This window comes from Neopelma chrysocephalum, unplaced genomic scaffold (assembly GCF_003984885.1).
Source record: "Neopelma chrysocephalum unplaced genomic scaffold, ASM398488v2 Primary Assembly neopelma1_95376, whole genome shotgun sequence".
NCBI classification, from domain to species: Eukaryota; Metazoa; Chordata; class Aves; order Passeriformes; family Pipridae; genus Neopelma; species Neopelma chrysocephalum.
Genome location: NW_020924052.1, coordinates 12,995 through 31,750, shown reverse-complemented (window position 1 = coordinate 31,750; position 18,756 = coordinate 12,995). Strand labels below are relative to the sequence as shown.

The 18,756-nt window shown below is 36.9% G+C and overlaps 1 protein-coding gene across 1 annotated transcript in view; it reads right to left on the bottom strand.

The window, feature by feature from the left end:
- Nucleotides 1-162: 162 nt before the first annotated feature.
- LIN9 (lin-9 DREAM MuvB core complex component) overlaps nucleotides 163-18,756 on the bottom strand; it is a 31,104-nt gene continuing 12,510 nt past the window's right edge. The window contains exons 6-14 of the mRNA XM_027708049.1: nucleotides 15,851-16,008; nucleotides 14,634-14,767; nucleotides 13,544-13,663; nucleotides 13,273-13,374; nucleotides 6,989-7,069; nucleotides 3,496-3,621; nucleotides 3,000-3,182; nucleotides 2,794-2,891; nucleotides 163-1,538 (exon numbers count right to left, since the gene is read on the bottom strand). Coding sequence (XP_027563850.1) covers nucleotides 1,433-1,538; nucleotides 2,794-2,891; nucleotides 3,000-3,182; nucleotides 3,496-3,621; nucleotides 6,989-7,069; nucleotides 13,273-13,374; nucleotides 13,544-13,663; nucleotides 14,634-14,767; nucleotides 15,851-16,008 — 1,108 coding nt within the window. The 3' untranslated portion in view covers nucleotides 163-1,432. The remainder of the gene's footprint in view (nucleotides 1,539-2,793; nucleotides 2,892-2,999; nucleotides 3,183-3,495; nucleotides 3,622-6,988; nucleotides 7,070-13,272; nucleotides 13,375-13,543; nucleotides 13,664-14,633; nucleotides 14,768-15,850; nucleotides 16,009-18,756) is intronic.

Here is an 18,756-nt window from a genome sequence, read left to right as displayed (position 1 = left end):
GGTAATTCAGCTAAATTACTGTTTAGCATTATTTTGTACTATTTCTTGTAAAGTTTCTAAGTACCTTTTAAAACTACTACTCACCTTGTCCTCCTAACATTTCTTTTTTCAGCAATTAACTTCTCTTAAAAAAATGACCTGAGACCATCTGCAAAAAAGTTTGCATTTTTGTGAAATATATCAACTCTCATAGCTCAATTTATTCAGTTACAAATTTCAATGAGAATAAAAGATTTATGCATTTCTCTTAATTAACAGAACAAGTTTAGCTAAATATAAACTCTGCACTAAAGTTTTGCAGTGGCACAATACCAACACAGAATACAGAAGCATCTTTAAACTATACAAAATTTTAAAATTGAAAATAATCCTGTTTACATATTCTTTATACATTAACATATAAAAGACCTTATTTAATGAGGCATCTAAAAGAATCAAAAACATCTCTACAGCTATCTCTGAAAATTCAAATCTGGAAACGATTCATTACACAGAAGCTTTACAAGACTATTTAAACAAACCAATACACACTTTTTACAAGATTAACATTCCAAAAGGTTAATTCCAATTCCTAGGCAGGTTGTCACTTTTTATTTTTGTAGTTTACCTCACTGGTTATATTTCATTATAAAAATTTTCATATTTATATATGTTGGGTACTGTTGAATAACCAGTAATCTAATTTAAAAGTTGTGCAAAACAAACAAAAATTTGGAAAAACAATATGTTTAACCAGTCATTTATATAAAATACCAACCATAGCACTTCTTTTGCCCTGTGTGGAGGGAAAAAGCCATAACCAATTTCTTTCTGGAAAGTTACCAGTTACCTTTTTATATTCCTTCATTAGACTCCTTCTATAAGTTACGATAAATTAAGTGCTCCAACAAGACACTGACTGATTGATAGACCTGCCTAACATCCTCATGTTTACAGCTTATGTTTGCTGCCTGTATCCTGCTGCTGCTGCTTTCTTAGATCAGGGACGGTGCTGGCAGTTCTCAAGACTTACACAGAAGTGTAGCTTTACACAACAAAGACCTGCCATGTGGCTACTAAACTGAACCATTTCCTCTTCCTCACTTCTAACATACCAGGAGACCCAACAGCAAGAGGTGCACAGAATTAATCTGAACTTTTAAAAACTAAGTTCAAATTATATGAAAGTATGTTTTCAAGTTTACTATAATAAATGCAATTACTAAGAGATTACCAGTTAGCAAAACTACTGCATGTGAATAACAAATGGAGAAATCTAATGTAACGCTGGCCAGTAATGCTGGTTTTCTTAAGAAGCGGATATAATAGATTCAAAAGGGTCCTTTCTGAGAGGTTTTCTTTTCCCTTATCTTCTGGCAGTTAGGATATTTGGTGAAGCCTATAGAAAGGAAGGTTTTCCAGAACTACTTGCTGTACACTTGAGAGGAAGTTTTCAGTCTCTGTTGGTGTTATTAGCTGCAAAAGCATGTAAATTTCCCATCTGGCTCAGACCACTCTGAATATGTGCAACATGGATCTCAACGTTATTCTGAAAACAACTATGGGAAGAAAAGAAGAAGGAAATAAATAAAAGTGTTTAACTCCACATTTAAGAGTTGTGTCTGAATATTTTTACAGTGAAAATCAAGATGTGAACACAACCAGTATAAAAATTCAGATGAATTGGAGAGCGGTAGAAACAAATGCAACCTGATAGAGAAATATGTGAAAACAGCATTTGCACAAACTGCTGCATGAAATCAAGAGTTACTGACTTGGGTACTTTAAATAAGGCTTTAACATGACCAGAGTTAGTGAAATCAAAATATTATGAAGACATGCTAAAATGCCCAAAACAAATACAATGAAATGGAAACATCACCTTCTTCACTGGGTTCATCAACCTTTAGTGAATCCATTCTAATGTGTAATTTGCAGTGTTGATTGTAGAGAAGTTTCACTAATGCTTGCGGTTTTTGTTTTTACTCATGAAAGATGCTATAAAATAGCATTTCTCAATAATTGTTTTGAAATAAAAGGCTATCTTACTATCTTTGGGAAAAAAATTGAAATTTAAAGACTTGCGTGCAGCCTCCTGTTTAAATGCAGCAATATAAGTAATAAGAGTATAAGAAAATACTTAGCATTTAGGTATATTTTCTAAATGATGTAATTTAGCAGCATTTTAATTATTTAAAAAATGCTGGTCACAAATTGCTGGAGGCTGCAGTGTACTCCAGACAAGTATCACCACATTCTTGCTATTTTTATAAAGCCTCCTCCGGCACCTGCTTGTGACAACTGTTGAAAAATGGCCCATCAAGACTACATGGGCCTTTGATCTGGCACAATATTGCTGTTCTTCTGTTTCTTGGCTTAAAATTTTGCTAATGGAAGCTGGTCTCATGTGCCAGTTTTTGGTATTTACGGACAAGAGGTAGAGTATGCTAAAAGAACACTGAAATTGTACTGTTCTGTGGTTTAAAGAACTTGTATTACTAGTGGGATTTCAAAATCTGAAAATGTTCTAAAATAACTTTTTAGTTGTCATCAATGACTAAAGAACAAGAAAGTCTAGTGTTGCTGAACCAATTCAGCACTTTTTAATAATTTTTTAAGAGGTTACTTCACTGATAGGTTCAAACAGAAAACTGTTCATTTCACATACCCTGTAAGAAGCCCCTTTTTACATGGTACCCTTCCAGTTAAGTAAAAGTTACCAGATTAAACCTCTGAATTTTAATCAAATGTTCATCTCTAAAATACAGTAAGAACTGCCTGGTGGCACAGAATGGGTAATTAAGAATTAAATACCTGATATTTGAGGAGTCTATTGAATTCTTAATGTCATTTAATGAATCTGTTAGTGATTTAAATTCAAAGGAATTCAGATCACCTCCTTCTGCTAGACACTGTAGGAGAAGAAAACAAAAATGTTCTCACAGTTCAGCACAAAGAAACTGGCAGAGCTTTAATACTATGTATTTTATGGGAGATGCTATTTTTTGCGAACACTGTACCTTGATTTGCAGTAATATTGCTGTAAGCCTAGAGATAAGATCAGTTAAATTTTCACTCTCAACACAAAGCTGTCCTGTCGACGAGGTATTTGCTTGCCTGACGACCTCCTGAGCTTCCTCTTCACACCTACGCCTCAGATCTGTGGGTTGGTCAGCAGGCTGGAGGCCCTGGTCAGGAGCAAGCTGCATAGATATAACAGAGAGAAATTAAGAATAAAAAATAAAGAATTAAGAATGTCCTTTGCATTTGGTGGATGTGTGAAATGAAATTATTTCAAAGAAAGTTCACAGGTTTATAATACACAGTATTTTTTCTTTATGTATGTCTATTTAAAAACAGGCCACTGGTATCAGCAAAAGTGTCTGTTGCTCAGACAAAGGCAGAGACAGAGAAGGAATCCAACACAGCTACTAACAGTTTCATTTCAAAGTGACCCCCACCTATGCCCTATTCCCAAGGAATTCTGTTTTCTACTTAGATTAAGCAAAATCTTACCTCATAACAATACTGTTGAACTTTATGCAAAACTTTATTTAAGTCTTTGTTGAGTTGTTCTAGATCTAGAACAATAGTTGCGTATCTCCTCTGAAACTCAATGCTTATTGGCATGGAATAGGATTTCTGTGGAAAACACAAAGCACATTAAAGTTGATGCAGTACTGAACATTTATAAATTTGGAACTCATCAAAAGGAACTTTCATTGGAAAACAATACTGAGATATTTGAAATCCCAGTGTTTAATAAAAGAAGTTAACATACAAAATATTAAAATGCAATATTACTATTTATAATTCCAAGTGACAAGTGTGTAGGTAACAACCACGCTTTTATTCTCTTCTTAAAAGTGCTATGATAATCTATGGTGGTAAATGCTACAGAAGATGATGGTGGTCTGACCTGCTTATTTCTCCAATAGTTGGGCATGGCTTCTCTCTACTGGTTCAGCAGAAAACTATTCTGTCAGCCTGTCAGCAAGGGAACAGTATAGGACAATATGGCCTCGACCACCTCTGCTGCAGGATAGGAGGCACATTTGGCTAGTAAGTTAGTGGTCACTTGAGGATGACTCAGTGCTACACACCTTCTGTTATAGCTAACAGTTCTGCCAAAAAAGAGAGTTACTAGAGCTTACATTTGTTAACTAAGTATTTTGTAAGCACAATTTCCCACAAAAATAATAAATACCAAAATACAGTGCTTTTTTTCTTATACTCTTTTCAGAATATAGCTTGATGTTGTTTGGGTGATATTTATGAAATTGAAACAAAACATACAACATATTATAAAAGTTCCTCCAAAAAATACCTTTTGCAAGATAAGATGGATGTACTTCCAGCCACTAGTCTGAGATACAGGTATCTCATACAATCAAACCTGTAGCTATAGATTTTACAGCACAAGATAAACCAAATTGCAAAGCCAAGAGCCTTCATCAGGAGGATCCTTGTCAGAAACTCAAAATCAAGGTTTCAGTTATCAGTTCAGTTCAAAGTTAAACAATCATTGAAACAATCCTCAGGGATTTACAAGTCTGAATACCAAATTAGCAGGGCTTTAAACTAACACCATAATTTCAGAATTCACTGGAAACGAGCATAAATTCGACACACTTTCTGCAGCTCTGGAACACAGGATAAAAAAAATGTAACTTTCAGACCTTCTCCAATGATCAGCTTCCCTAGAGCAGACTAGAGACTACTCCAGGTTAACCGTGAAAGCTGCAGACAATTGTGGATTCCCTATCAGGAAAGGTTAAGGGCATTCTATGCTAGTGATGGTGAAAGGAATATTTCTCAGCACCAGCACTGTTTCTGATCCAAGATCTGGAAACAGGGACAAACAGCTGAACCATCAGAAAACAGATGGATGGCTTTCAGTATATGGAAACAAGTAATACCTCTGTCTGTCACATCTAGATGCTTCTCTGAAACAACCAGCATTACCTCTACCTTGTCTTTATTGCAGATCAAGTGAAAAAATGAACTGTCCATCCTTTTATTTATATTTGTTTATCCAAATGTTTACTGTTATATGTACATGGTAATTTGTTTATAGCCTGCAACCCTGACTTGTATAGTGACGTCAATAAAATGAAATAGAAAATGTGCAGTTTTATGCATTAATAGCTCCTCTGAAGGCATCCCATGAGTCATGTAGATTTATTATTATTGCCAAATAATAATGGACTACATTCAGTACCTGTTCTAATTTTGGTCAGTTCCATTTATTTCTATATTGAATCAGTCGTTAAAAAAAAAAGTCTTAATAAAAGGATTACTTTAAACCAAACAGTGGTTTTACTCTAACAATTATCAAATCACAATTGTATGAATTATTATCAAAGTCTGACAAAGTGTACACCTGAACGAACTCAAAGGATTTGATTTTATTCACTTTCGGGTATGCTATTGATGTTGAAATGTATTTGGGCCAGAAAAAGATTCTTGTTCAAAGGAAATATATTTTAAAGGAGAAACAACACATATACAGTGGCACAAGTGTAGATGGGATTGCCAAGGGACAAAGAGGATTAGAAGACAGGCTAAGAATACGGCCCAATAGGAAGGTATCACATCCTCTATTTTTATCAGTGTAGCCTTGAATAGTAACAGAGGTTGTTTTATGATTGCTGATTTACAAAGGAAATAGAGCAGGGAAGAATTTCAAAAGTATCTCAAAGTCCTTATCCAGGCTACAACTGACCTAAAATATATCAAATTTAATGTTTATTTCTAGATTCCCTTCTTCCCCATTGCTCTTTTTTGCTCTTTCAATTTTATAGAATAAGAAGACCAAGAAAAATAACAATACAGTTAATTTATGATTTAGTAGCTGAAAGATGTGATAACATCTGGGTTCTCGTCAGAGGAAGGCTACTGTCATTCCTATGATTTCCTTATCTACGCAAAAGTAACAATATCTAAGAAAAAACAAAAATTCTTTTATTTTGAGAAGAGTTGGTAATTTTTTCATTATCACAGTTACAGGTTGCAATGGTATGTTTTAATCTTACTTCTCTTTGCATCTCCTTTAGTTACTAACACACAAAATTACAATACAAAACATTTGATGCACAAGAAAAATAATGTAGTCACTGAAATGACAACAAGGTTCTGAAGGGCTTCATCACAGCACAAAACAAGATAATTACAGAGACATGGGGATGGGGCAGTAGGAAGCAGAGTAACAGAATGCACACATGCATATGACCATTGAAGGGACAAACACAGAAATCTTACCACAATAAACCAAAACCTTCAACATTCAAATATTTTACATGAAAAAAGAAGTCAGCATTTTGGTTTCAAGAAATAAAAGGGTTCCTCTTCCTCTCCACAAACCTTTAGCCTTCTGTCTGTACGCTGCAGAGACAACAGCCTGAATGGGTGCTGGCAGAAGGTTGAGACTGATATCTTTCTGCTTTCAAGTTGATTTATAGCCATGGGTGGTAGACGAGGCATTCTTATCATTTTGATTTACTGACTGCTGATTAGATAAAGTTAGCAAGAAAAACTATTCTGCTGCTGCTCCTAATTATGCTGTAGCTGCTCTGGTACTGTAATTTTAAATGCTGGTCAAGGGCAGTCAGAGCTTTACATAGAAAATCTCTGAAATGAGTAATTGTTTTAGTCAGAAAGCTAAGAAAATAAGCATCCAACATCTGCAAAGTAATATTATGATGAATGTCTTACCAGATAAACTTGTACCCCACGTTCTCAAAGTACATAGTATTTCCTTACTTTATGTGTCAACTGACAAGTGCTATCCTGATATTAACATTAATCAGTTTCCAAATGCTTTCAAAGGAGAATCATATTTGAAACTACTGACCTCTCTGACTTGTCTTTAAACAAATAAGAAAAAAATTTCATGTTATAGGAAGCAATCAAATACAGATTTTATCTAGACTCTACTTCTAATTGTATCTATTTGCATCAGCTGTTAAAGCATATCCTGTTTTAAGAATTGAAAAGAGAACATTCTTACCAGCTTTTCTGCTTCTGTATTCATCTCTCTCAATTGTTTGATGTGTTCCTTCTTGATCATAAGGATTTTCGATAACCTGGTCTAAAACAAAGGAACTATTTTTAGAATGAATAGGTCCTTAAGCAGTTTTGAAACGCCATAGAAATTAAAGATAAAAAACCATATGTGTTTCTTCCATAATTTAAAATTTATTTCTCAGTGGTTCATCAAGGTAAGATGCAGAAATTCAAATTAATCAGAATTAAATGATGGATTCTCTAGATATTTTTAAAGCATTTCCAAGTGCCATAAATTGATGAGTGCTAAAATCCATCAGCTCAAATTCCCTCTAGGAAGGCTAACATAATTTATGGCCAGCAAGAGGCTGAAGAATCTTCTTTTTTTGGTGGTTTTTTTTCAGCCTGAAGGAGAGCAAAGGGTGTTACGGTCATGTACTACAATTAATATCACTTACCTTATCACCCCTTTTTTCACACAGTTCTTGGCCTGTTCTCAGCTGTACCCTCTACTGAGCACCAGCCCTTTGTGTAAACCCTTGCAGTAAAACCTGGTATAGGGATTGGGTCTGTTTTATACAGAACAATTCTGGCTTTCCATTTCCCTTTTTCATAATGGGAATACCCTGTTTCCCCTGCCCTTGGGACCTAGTAGGCTGAAGTGGAAATCACTGGGAGGGCTCTCAAACACACACATCCCTCCTAGAACTATTCATACTTGAGGGCCCCGAGAGAAATCCTCGCTCCACTACAACCAGCAACGGTTTTATTACTGATGTAAACAGAGCCAAGATTTCGGGTTTCATAAATTCCAAAGGGGTTAAACTGCATCCTAGTAGTAAAACACACGACTGGGAGAAATAGGAACCTCTAGTTCAACATATATATGACTCACATATAATCCCTTTTGTTGATTTTCAAGTTCAGTCTTAACACAGCCAGGTTGCTTGCACCCTCACAAATTGTAATAGAAAATTTTTCCAGGACCTCTTTCAGCTGTTGAGGAATATTCTGGGAATTTCTATGCTAAATGCATTCTTTTTCACTTCATAGCAATTTGTTCCAAATTGCCAAACAGCCAAAGCTGTTTTTCAGCTAAATATAGCTCTCCCTCCTTATATTTATCCCTGTTCATTCAGAGACAATAAAAGCATCTCTTCTCCACTGTTCTTTCACTACACTAATCACAACACAATCCTTTCCAGGCTCCACTCCCATACAAAGTTCTTCATCTCCTAAATTTCTGTGGCCCTTTCTGTATCTTTTTATCCACTCACTGTCATCTTTCCTGGCTGTGAGCACAGGAAGCCTGTACCAGTATTCTAAATGACACACCTGTGAACTAAATCTGTAAAATGGCATCAATACTTCTTTCTTTCTACCACAAATATTTTGCCAGATGCATGTGATGAACTGATGATGAGCCATGGTCAGAATCACAGGCAATAGTGCATTGGTTGTCATCCTCCCTATTACAGCTGCTCATTTCTGTCCTTGTGCTGTCCCCCAATGTCTGTGCTGAGCCACCACCTGTATTTTTTGCACTTCGAATTTTGCATGAAGAACCCAATCACGGAACTGATAATGACAAACCAATAAATTTAGAAAAGGCAAGAAAGGTTTAAAGTTGTTACTTGTGAGATGGATTATCTCTCTGAATAAGTTTCTAACACACCACACAAGCGCGCACGTTGCCAATAAAACACCTGGGAGGAAGGAAAGCACTGTTCACCATCTGCCACTGCTGCCAAAAGTTACTTGTCAAGCTTTGCTGTTGTCACCATCCAGCAATTGCCTAGCAAGTTTTCTCCTTCATGAAGTTGTTGAGTCCCCAAATTAAGTAGAATATATTATTTGCTCCCCAAATTTGCAAAGCATTCACTTCTCTGCTTCACTTCTACTTTGAGGTCCCAACATACTCAAGGATACATAGCCCTGGTTGTTCAGCTGATGAGCTTGGATTTTATATTATATTCATCCTATTCCCAGATATACTCCAGTAATCAAGATAATCTGATTCTTTCTACAAGAAACTCTGACCTTTCACTGTATCTATCATATCCACCAACTTTCTCTCAGAGGTACATTTTATTAATTAAACTTCCATTTTCATTTGCCAGTGTTATCTGTGAATGCTTTCTATCCATCCCTATTTTCCTTGAAAAATTTCTTTATAACAGCTCTATTTTCAGTATAACTCATCCTGTTTTTTCTTGTAAGTAAGGGTACTTTATTTACTCAGTAAACCAGAAACAAGCTTTTAGTACAATGGTTTTCCACATTAAGAAAGATGAAGGAACAATCCTACCAGTATGTTTAGATTTGTACTTAAGATTTCATTTTTTAGTCAGAAAATACAAGCATTTCAAAATGAAGTGCATGATAACTTACTATGCAGTATTTTCAAAATTTTCATCAGCAGAAAACAGTCAAAAATCCAGTATCAATTTTCAGGCTGTTCCTCCTGTATTTAAGTTGGGAAAATCCCTCTTTTCCCCACAGTGATCAGGCAGACACCAGGTCACTGTTCTGCCCGTGCTGCATTAAAACACTCCCTCTACTGGACACGCAGCGACCCGCTGAACATCTGCTTTGTCCTAGAGTGCTTCCTTTCAAATAGAATTTTTTTACCCCAAAACAAAAAAACAGAGGAGGCAAGAAGAGGAGAAACATCCCAAAACCAAAACTAAAAAAACCCTCCAGCTGAGCGCTTGGAAAAAACATCCTCCAAATTTGTTGACTAGAATGTAAGAATGTAATCTATTGATTAGACCTGTATGACCTGCTCATACAGCTTATGAAATATTTAAGGATACAGTGTTGTAGTGGTTTGAGCCAGGTTTTCCCCCTGAAGCTGAAAGTGGTAACCCCCAGGGGGTGGTGACCCTTGGGGCTTGACCAATCAGTGCTCCTGCAAAATATAAACATATCTCTGGAGACTGGAAGAGAAGCAGTGGTTCTTGTGGTAAGAAGAAGAGGTGGCCATGTTGTAGAGGCCACGAGGAGAAGGGGCTCCGGCCCCTTGGGGGCCTTTGCCCCCCCCAGCCCCTGGTTGGGGGGCTGCAGGGACTCAGAACAGTGTCAGACTGGACTGAGTGCCTGTGGCTAGGAGCTGGGAGAGTTTTCTCCCCTGTAAGTAGAAGTGGGAGACACTGAGAGCAGCGACGGAGCAGCAGCGGAGACAGCAGTGTCCGAAGAACAGTGGCAAAGAGCCAACTGATAAAGACCAAAAGAACAACATAAGCCAGTATGCAACCAGGGCAGACAGAGAGCTGTCTAAAGAGAAAGAAAAGAGAAGAGCCAACAGCAGAAAAGCAGGACAAGAGACCCGAGCCAGCAGCAGGAAGAGAGTTTCGGAGGGTAAGAACTGGCTCAAACCAAAACCCCCAAACTCGCTAGAGACCCCTCCGAGAAACAGGAGGGGGTGGTGGACTGAGAGGAGTCCTAAAGTGCAGTATGCACTGCTGAGAGGAGCTAGGAAGCTCATGGCCTCCTGAGAGATAAGCCAGGACGGCCGAAGGAATGTGTGTGTGTGGGGGGTGACCTTGGCCCCCCCTGCTCCAGCTTCAGAGAAGCTGGCAGCCATCTTTGAGGCAGAGCATGGGAGCTCTGCACAGGGGCTTGATTTCCCCTGAAGATACCAGACTGTCACGAAGACCCCCGTGCTTCGTGATATGACCGTGGTGGAACGACCTTGTCTGGGGTTACGTAGTCCACGGAAAGACCCCCGTTTGAGGACGGAGGGCCGAGGGGCTTGGAGACCCCCTCGTGTGTGCTGGCAGAGAGCCAGCAACTGTTTCTGCTGCATGGAAGAGAAGACACAGAGAGCCTGCTGCCTAGAGAGCCCTGCTGCTCAGAGACTGGAAGGGGTCTTTTCTTCTTCTTCTCTCCTGGACTTTTATTTGGAGAGAGAAGAGATTTGGCCCACTGTAAATATTATTGTCATGGTAGAGATAGATATAGAGTTAAGATTATATGCAATGTATTATAATATAAGTATTTATTTGTATAGTCTTTGTAATATATTCCTTCCCCCATATTGAGTCTCGTGTTTTTGTCTGGAAAACCCATCTCACATGGGGTTGAGATGTGGGTGGGGGGCTAGGAATCAGAATTGGATTTTGGGCCTTGCTAAAACCATGACAATTATATATTGAACTAAGCATGAAAGACTTCTTTTAAAATTTATTACTCATTTATTGTTGACTTTATTCTTAATATCATGATGTTAATTTTTGAGCCAATCTTCTCGTAACACATCTGTCCACAGTAAAACCCAGAAACTCAGTCTCTGATATCAAACTGTAAACATGTAGGAATTCATATAAAGCTTTAGAAAGAACAATGATTAAAATAGTTGTTACAAGTCCCAATATTTGCTTACAACTGCAAGTTATATGTAAAGAGAATATCCCTAACATTTATTTGTCAGTGGCTGAACATGATTTTGGATACACTTGCTTTTCTTTCAAATTAATTTCAAAACCTGTAAAAGAGAACTAAGGGGCTGAGTTGAAACCTTATTAAAGGTGTGCTGCATTTTTTCTGTTTTGTCCAAAATTTTTCCTATAAAATTGTTTCTTCATGGTCTCATAAATAACTGCCTGGCAGTAGTTCTCCAGTAGTTCTTCAAATCAAACATTTTCTGATCATTTACTTCCTGACTCACCATTAAAGCAGAAAAAGGGCTTTAACTTCTTTTAGGTATCAGTATATAAGAAAGGCTAGAACATCCTGAGCAGTAGCCTTTAACATAAAAATACATCTGGTCTGGTGAATGCAGTGCAATCAACAATCAATATTCACCAGTCTCATGTATTTCACAACATCAAATTTCAGTACCTCCTCAAACTTCTAATAAAAAAAATTGATGCTTAAAAATGATGCTTCAAGTCCTTCCAAAAATGTTTAAGCCTCGGGATTCTTTGTCAAAAAGGTGCATGAGGTCTCAAGTTGCTCATGCAAACAAATGCCAAAAATCCGTGGATTGATTTTGTTCAAAATATTTTTAAAATCTTCAAGAAAAATACATATTAATGTGGTATCTTTGTAAAATGCCACCATTTGTAATACAATCAAGAGGCCTATACTTGTAAAACTCAGATTTCTTTATAATGAGTAAAATATACAATCAAACGTGACTGAGGAATCACACATTTTCACATTTCAAATATACAAAGTAATTGTAAAGCTCAATACACCTTAGTTACCCAGTTTCACTGATCACAGTGACTCAAGAAGGATAGGCTGCAGACAGTCTTTGTTTATGCTGCTAAACTATATCTTTTGAGTATTTCAATTTTTAGCATAATTAACCTTATTGCAACTATACCTATGTTAAATTTTCTTAGCTAAGCTAGATGCCTAGCCACATTTTTCAAAATAAGTTTCATAGAAGTTTTCCCTAAGAAAAAATTAAGATGATTCTGTCAAATAAAATTTATTATGCTCAGTGACCCAAATATTAATGTGTCATGTGAGCTACACACACAACTTTATTCTTTTGACCAATTACACAGACTTTAAAATCTGGGAGGCATTCAGCAATATTATTTCTCAGTTCTTAACATTTTAAATGTGGGTCATTCCAATCTCGTTTGGCATGTTCAAAACTGCTTTCATTGTTAAGGAATTCAATCACTTAAGCTACACCAACACGAGCAATTACATTCTTCCATCATCCTGGAAAGTAACTTGCTTCAGTGAGTTTTGATATTCAATGAACCTCAGCTTTCTAAAATTTATTGTCTGCACTCCTCTGAACTGGTGTACAATAATCATGGAGGAATTATTTCATTAAGGTGAAGACAAAAAAGTGTTTTCTTATCTATAGCATGGTATGTTTGCTTGCAGGGAAATGAGTGCTGCTTTTCTTCTCCAACAGGATAGGACATTACATAACATAAAATATCGCATTATACAATGTATGATAATGCACACGGGCAAATGTTGTTTGCACAATGCCAGTATATTTTAAATAAATAAAAGAGTCTAAACACAGCACAATGTTTGCAGGTAGAAATAATGTCTTTTTTTTTTTTTTAAGAGCAAGGGGTAGAGCTGGGAAAAATAAGACACTTTTGGAGACCCCTGTGGTCTGAAGAGCAGCATATTTCAAAGGTTATGAACAAGAGAGAAAATTAAGAAGGGGCCAAGGAGGGAATAAAAACAAATATTATTAACATCTCTTCAAAAGTTAATTTGGATATTACTGTCATAAATCAACAGAAGGTCATTTAACTGCGGAAGAATTGGCAGAATAAACACAAAAAGGACAATACCACTTACCACCTGAATGAGGAATTCTACCGGAAAGCCTCCTAGTGTTTCACTATCTGTGCCTGAAATTTTGCTTTTCCACGAAGATTGTCCTAATAAAGGATCACTATCCTGTATAGGAAAAAACATTTCAATTAATAGCGTAGTTTTAGAGAGTTTTGCTAACCTTTTTATCTTGCTGAATAACCTCAGAAAATTATTCTCAAAAACTGTTGAAGGTAACAGTTTCAACATGTATCGAAAAATCTTCAATGATTAATACATGAAAAAAATAACCTACTGTAATTGGAGACTGGAGTGAAGGTGTGTATGGCAATCGGGGAGGAGTCATAAAGAACCTTGAAGGCCGTTGTTTCTGTCCGAAGGCAGCAATTGGCATGGTTTCATGAGGCTCGTTGCTCTGGAAGACAGGAAAAGGAGGCATATACCTCAAGTGTCAGATTAATTAATTTTACATACCTTTCAAAGTCTGGATGAGCCATGCCCATCCACACCTCAACCCAACAACATAAAAAGATTAATGTTTTCCTTTTGGTCTAGGCAGGAGCTTCAAAATCCTGTTCCACCACTGGAGTTTTCAAAGTGTTCCAGCATCATGTCAAATAAAACCTGCCAAGAATATTTCCCAGAATTCTACTGGCAAGTTGCAGACAAATCACAACTGAACAGGATTCCAGTAGAGGTTCCAAAGTCAGATCATGACAGGGACTAGAGACTCTAAATTATACAGATTCAACACTACAAAAGATACAAAAGAACATGAGGTCCTCCTAAAACCTTGCAGTCTAGACCAGACTGTTTGGCAGGAACAATTCCTAGATCCCATAAACTGGTACAAAAGCCTATAAGCCAGGAAATCATCCCAAATTGTTTGACCAAAACAACATCCTCCCAGGTAGCTTCATTAGCACAAGAAGTTTCAAAATGAAGTTCAATCAACTCTTAATAGTTGCTTGCAACTACCACAGGCCTTTCCTGACTTTGGCAAATTAAAGAGGGCCAGGTTTTCTTGAACATTTTCTGCAAATCCTGGTAGGATCCCATTGCAGAATTTTCTTTCGGATCTTACACTTCATATATTTCTTCATATTGCACTCAGGCTATTATAATAGCATGTAATAGTAGGTCTAGTAAATTATTCCAGCCTAAGCCATTATGTTTTTATCAATAGGGTTATCCTGTTCTGTAAAACCATTAACAGCAGAAGCTCATTATCCTGGAATTTCCCATGCATCTGTTATGCTTGTTTCTACTTTATGACAATACCACCTGGGTATAATATTTTTAATTAAAGCATACCACTGTAGATTTTTTTAATTTAGGTTTTTTTTTTACTACAGCTACTTTGAGAACATGTCATTTATACTTACAAGAACTTCATAATCTGGGACTGTGTGTGTTCCAAGACCTGCCCTGTCAAAAGTCACTCTGTAGGTAGCATTAAGGGTGTCCACAGCGTCTATTTGTCCAGTGAACAGACCGTCATGGACACCTCGCAAACGTGCTTAAAAACACAACAAGAAACCAAACACTATAATGTTCTGACACCATTGAGAAAAATAGACTTAATACACCTTTTGCAAGTGATCCTTCATACGTATAGTTAAAACCCACAGATTAAATGGGAAAAAAAAAGAAAAGCAAAAGCAATAAAAATATTACCCAAATTTTTGTCAAATTTAAGTCTGCAGGTCAAATATTCCCCAAATCTAACCCTTAACACTACACTTATGGCTAAGAAACCCCCACTGTTTAATACCCAATACCTTCTGACAGACAGATTTTGCAGGCAAAAGTCAATTTCCGGATGATTTTGCATAGCACTTCTCTCTGATCACCTCCTCTGATGACTGCATACTTAGTAAAAGACAATGTGGAACCCAGCTCAGGGATACAGCTCTAGGAGAGTGGGGAGAGGCAGTGTTGTGCACTCCTGCTCTTCAGCAAGAATCAAGGGCAATGTTGTTGAACACAAAAAAAGCAATGAACAGTAGTGGCCTGAGTGGGAGATGCTTATGTCAAAAGCATCTCAACCATAATCAGACAGTAGGGAGGAATTCAAGTTTTTATAAAATTAGACAAAACTTGAAGAATGTTTTTAACAATATTCCTTCCTCAGCTATGTGTAAGTTTCTTCAGTAAGGCAATATCATGTTCAGCATTCATGTCCAACTACAATGCAGTATCAATTGTATATCTGTTTCAAAACAGGTATTTTTATATTTATGGAAAAATAAAGTTCAAGTTTTACATTAGGTCAGATTTTAAACTCTCAGGCAGCACTCCTTATTTTGCATTTAAGCATCTCTCTCTCTCCAAAATTTGGTAGATATATCAGACATTAAAAAACCCCACAGTTTGAACAGCAGAAATAATAAACCCTACTAAGTTTGTACCTCAAAACCGTATCACTGTTTCACTAACAATAGCTAAACCTCACAAGCACCCTCTCAATGAACTAACAAAAACCCATACACTTTTTTATGTCCTACATTTAATTTAATTACATGCACTTAAGTGTATTATGGCTTACTAAAAATCTTTGCAAAACACTTGGCTGCTTTTTTGTTTGTTTTTAAGAAATTACCTGTAACTTTTGTTCCTATTACAAGCGGTAACGGAATTTCTTCTGGAAGATCTTTGAACTGTGAAAGATCAGCAACTTTCCGCTGCTGCAGAAGTCTTATTTTCTGCCGTTTCTGTTTTAACGCCGACCTCTCCTCCTCAAAGAATGCAGAGGAACACCTATAATACAATTAGGTAAAACTGTACTTAACTTCAGCACTGAAAACATACATATGCGAAGGCACATGACATAAATAGGCACAGTTTACAAATCAGTGAGAGAAAATGAAAAAACTTGGGGTGATGTGTTCAAGGGAAAAGAATTTCATTGAATGTGTTTAGACAGTATCACTCTTCAGAATTATCACTCCTAAAATAAGAGTTTATTTAAAAATAATACTCAAGAATACTAGCTGTTGCATCAGTATATCTGAAGAGTACAACTTTTTAGGACTTTTTCTGCTTATAGGGATCCATCTGGTGTCACAACAAAGCGAAAGCAGGTCCCACACCCAGTCTACTCTGGATGCCAGCTCAATGCATGTGAGGAAGACGGACCGTGAGATCCCTGGCTGTCAACACTTACTGGAACACAGGAGATCACTTCCATATGTGCTTCTTAGCTCAAATAAACTAACTTAGTATGAAAGGACACTAGACTTAGCACAAAAAGGGGCAATTCTGTCTCATGTCCTTGCACCTGTGCAGAGTACAACTCAGCCCCAAAATCTCTATAATGCAAATTAACTGTTCTGAGATTGATCGTAGCAAAAGTACAACTTTTTTTGATCTTGGGTAAAATCAGATAATCTCTAGCAGTCCCCTTCCCCATTTTGGGAGGGGAGGGTTGTTCTTAAAATGCAATATAAAAGATGGAAGACTCATTCCCAAGGCCCTTACTTGGTTTTATTAATTTTCACTTTTAACACGCTGAATAGGAATGACGCGTGAGGGAGACACTGAAAGCATAAAGACATTAAGGACTCAATCTTATCTCTCATTCCATATTAAAAAAAGGTTTTTCATTCCTATTGCAATAAAAGAAGTAATTTTAAAAAGGCAGACAGATACTACTGTAGGTCTGCTTAACTGCAGAAGCAGTTATTTATCAAATAATTTGCTACCTTTGTTAATTGCTTTACTGTAGTCAAATGCAATTTAAACATTTTCTGTGGAAGTCATACAGTTACATATTGATTACTGATCAATAAGAAATTCTATTTTATGAGGTTATTTTAGAAGACACTGTCAACTCAACTCCTCTGCTCGCTTCCCCTTCTACACTGTAAATTATTTTCTGATTTAAATCCCTTTAAGATCTTCCTCAGTTATTTCCCACTCAGTACTAAGCAGTCAGGTCCTATTTTCAAGTCTGCTTTTTATATACTGAAACAAACATCTTTATGTTTTCTTCTGTGTACCCCTCACTGGGAGAGTTCCACAAAGCCACAGTTTCTCTTCCTTGCAGTGTGTATAAGAAGACTGTAAAACACTAAGCCACCAGGATCTTGGGACCATTTTCTTTCATACTGGCCAGCAGTTTCACACTATATGCAGACATCAATTGCCTGTTATCTTATACATGTTTTCTAAATTCTAAGCTGCACAGGCCACCTGTTTTGTCCAGAGTGTCCAGTGCTAACGCAATGAAATCCTAGTCCTAAGCAAGACATGGAAAAAAAATAAGCAAGAATGAATTGAAGCTGTGAGGTGCTTTTGTCAGGTACATGTAGTAATGCACTGCACTGAAGGTTCCTGTATCAGGCTTTCCAATCACAATCACCACAAAAGTCATCATAGTCTTTGTATAGCCTAGAAACTGTGTTGTAGATGGAGCAACCATAGGTGCATGTCCCACTCACCAGTTCACCACTGAAGAGCAGAATGTGTTTACCTGGAATTGTGTATTGCCTACTGGTCCTCATCAGGAATTTAAAATCTAGAAAGGGATATGGTAGAGAGAGAGGGATGGTGGTTGGGAGACTTATGCAGAGCTTACTTGGATATTCTCATTTAACAATGTTATTTGTTTCATATTTACCACTGGGGAGGAAGAGGTGTGAAATAATGGTTGCTGTGGGCTGTGAATATCAAGTTGCAAAATACAGGTCAGAACTTTTCAATTCCATTGGCTAACTACAGCAAGACTACAGAAAAGGCAAAAAAAAAAAGAAGGCAACAGACTTTAATATTAGTCCTTCTAATCACATCCAGGGACTTGTATCAGAAACACTAGGTGTTCTTTGACCCATGCTCTTAGAAATACAAATCCAAATGTTGATACTAATCACTGACCTAGGAAGGTCCCTACAACAGCAACTACTGTTTTGCTGCTAGCTCAGATCTTCTTAAAAAGTCTCTGTTCCAAATGCTGTAGATTATAGATGTACAAAGTATTTGCAACATATTTCTGGCTTCTCTTAAAGGAAACCTCCAACCCCACATTCCCCAAATGCATTTAATAAAGGTTATCTCATCTTTATGTCATCCTATGAAAAAATGAAGATTAAAACTATGGTACAGATCAAAACTGCAATCTCATTAATTTTCTGTAGAGACTTTCTAAGAGGTTGAACATTCCCAGTTTTTACTTTGGTCGTGAGAATTTGAACCAACAGAGGAATCATCATGTAGTGGCAGGACAAGCATATCTGAGCTTCACTCATATCCATTGCTATTTCACAGGCCCAATTAAGTTTAAACAGAGTACACAAGACTAACTATTACCTCTTCCTTTTCTTGGAGCATATCTTTCCCCACAGTCTACCGGAATCTTACAAGCTTTGCAGGCTCTCATGATGAATACTGCTGTGCCAATCAAACACACTGTTGATGTGTGATAGGACATTTAAAGTAGTAGCAGACAAAAGAAAATATTACAATATATTTAAAACAAAATTTTAAAAAAAAGAGGACAACCATGTGGAC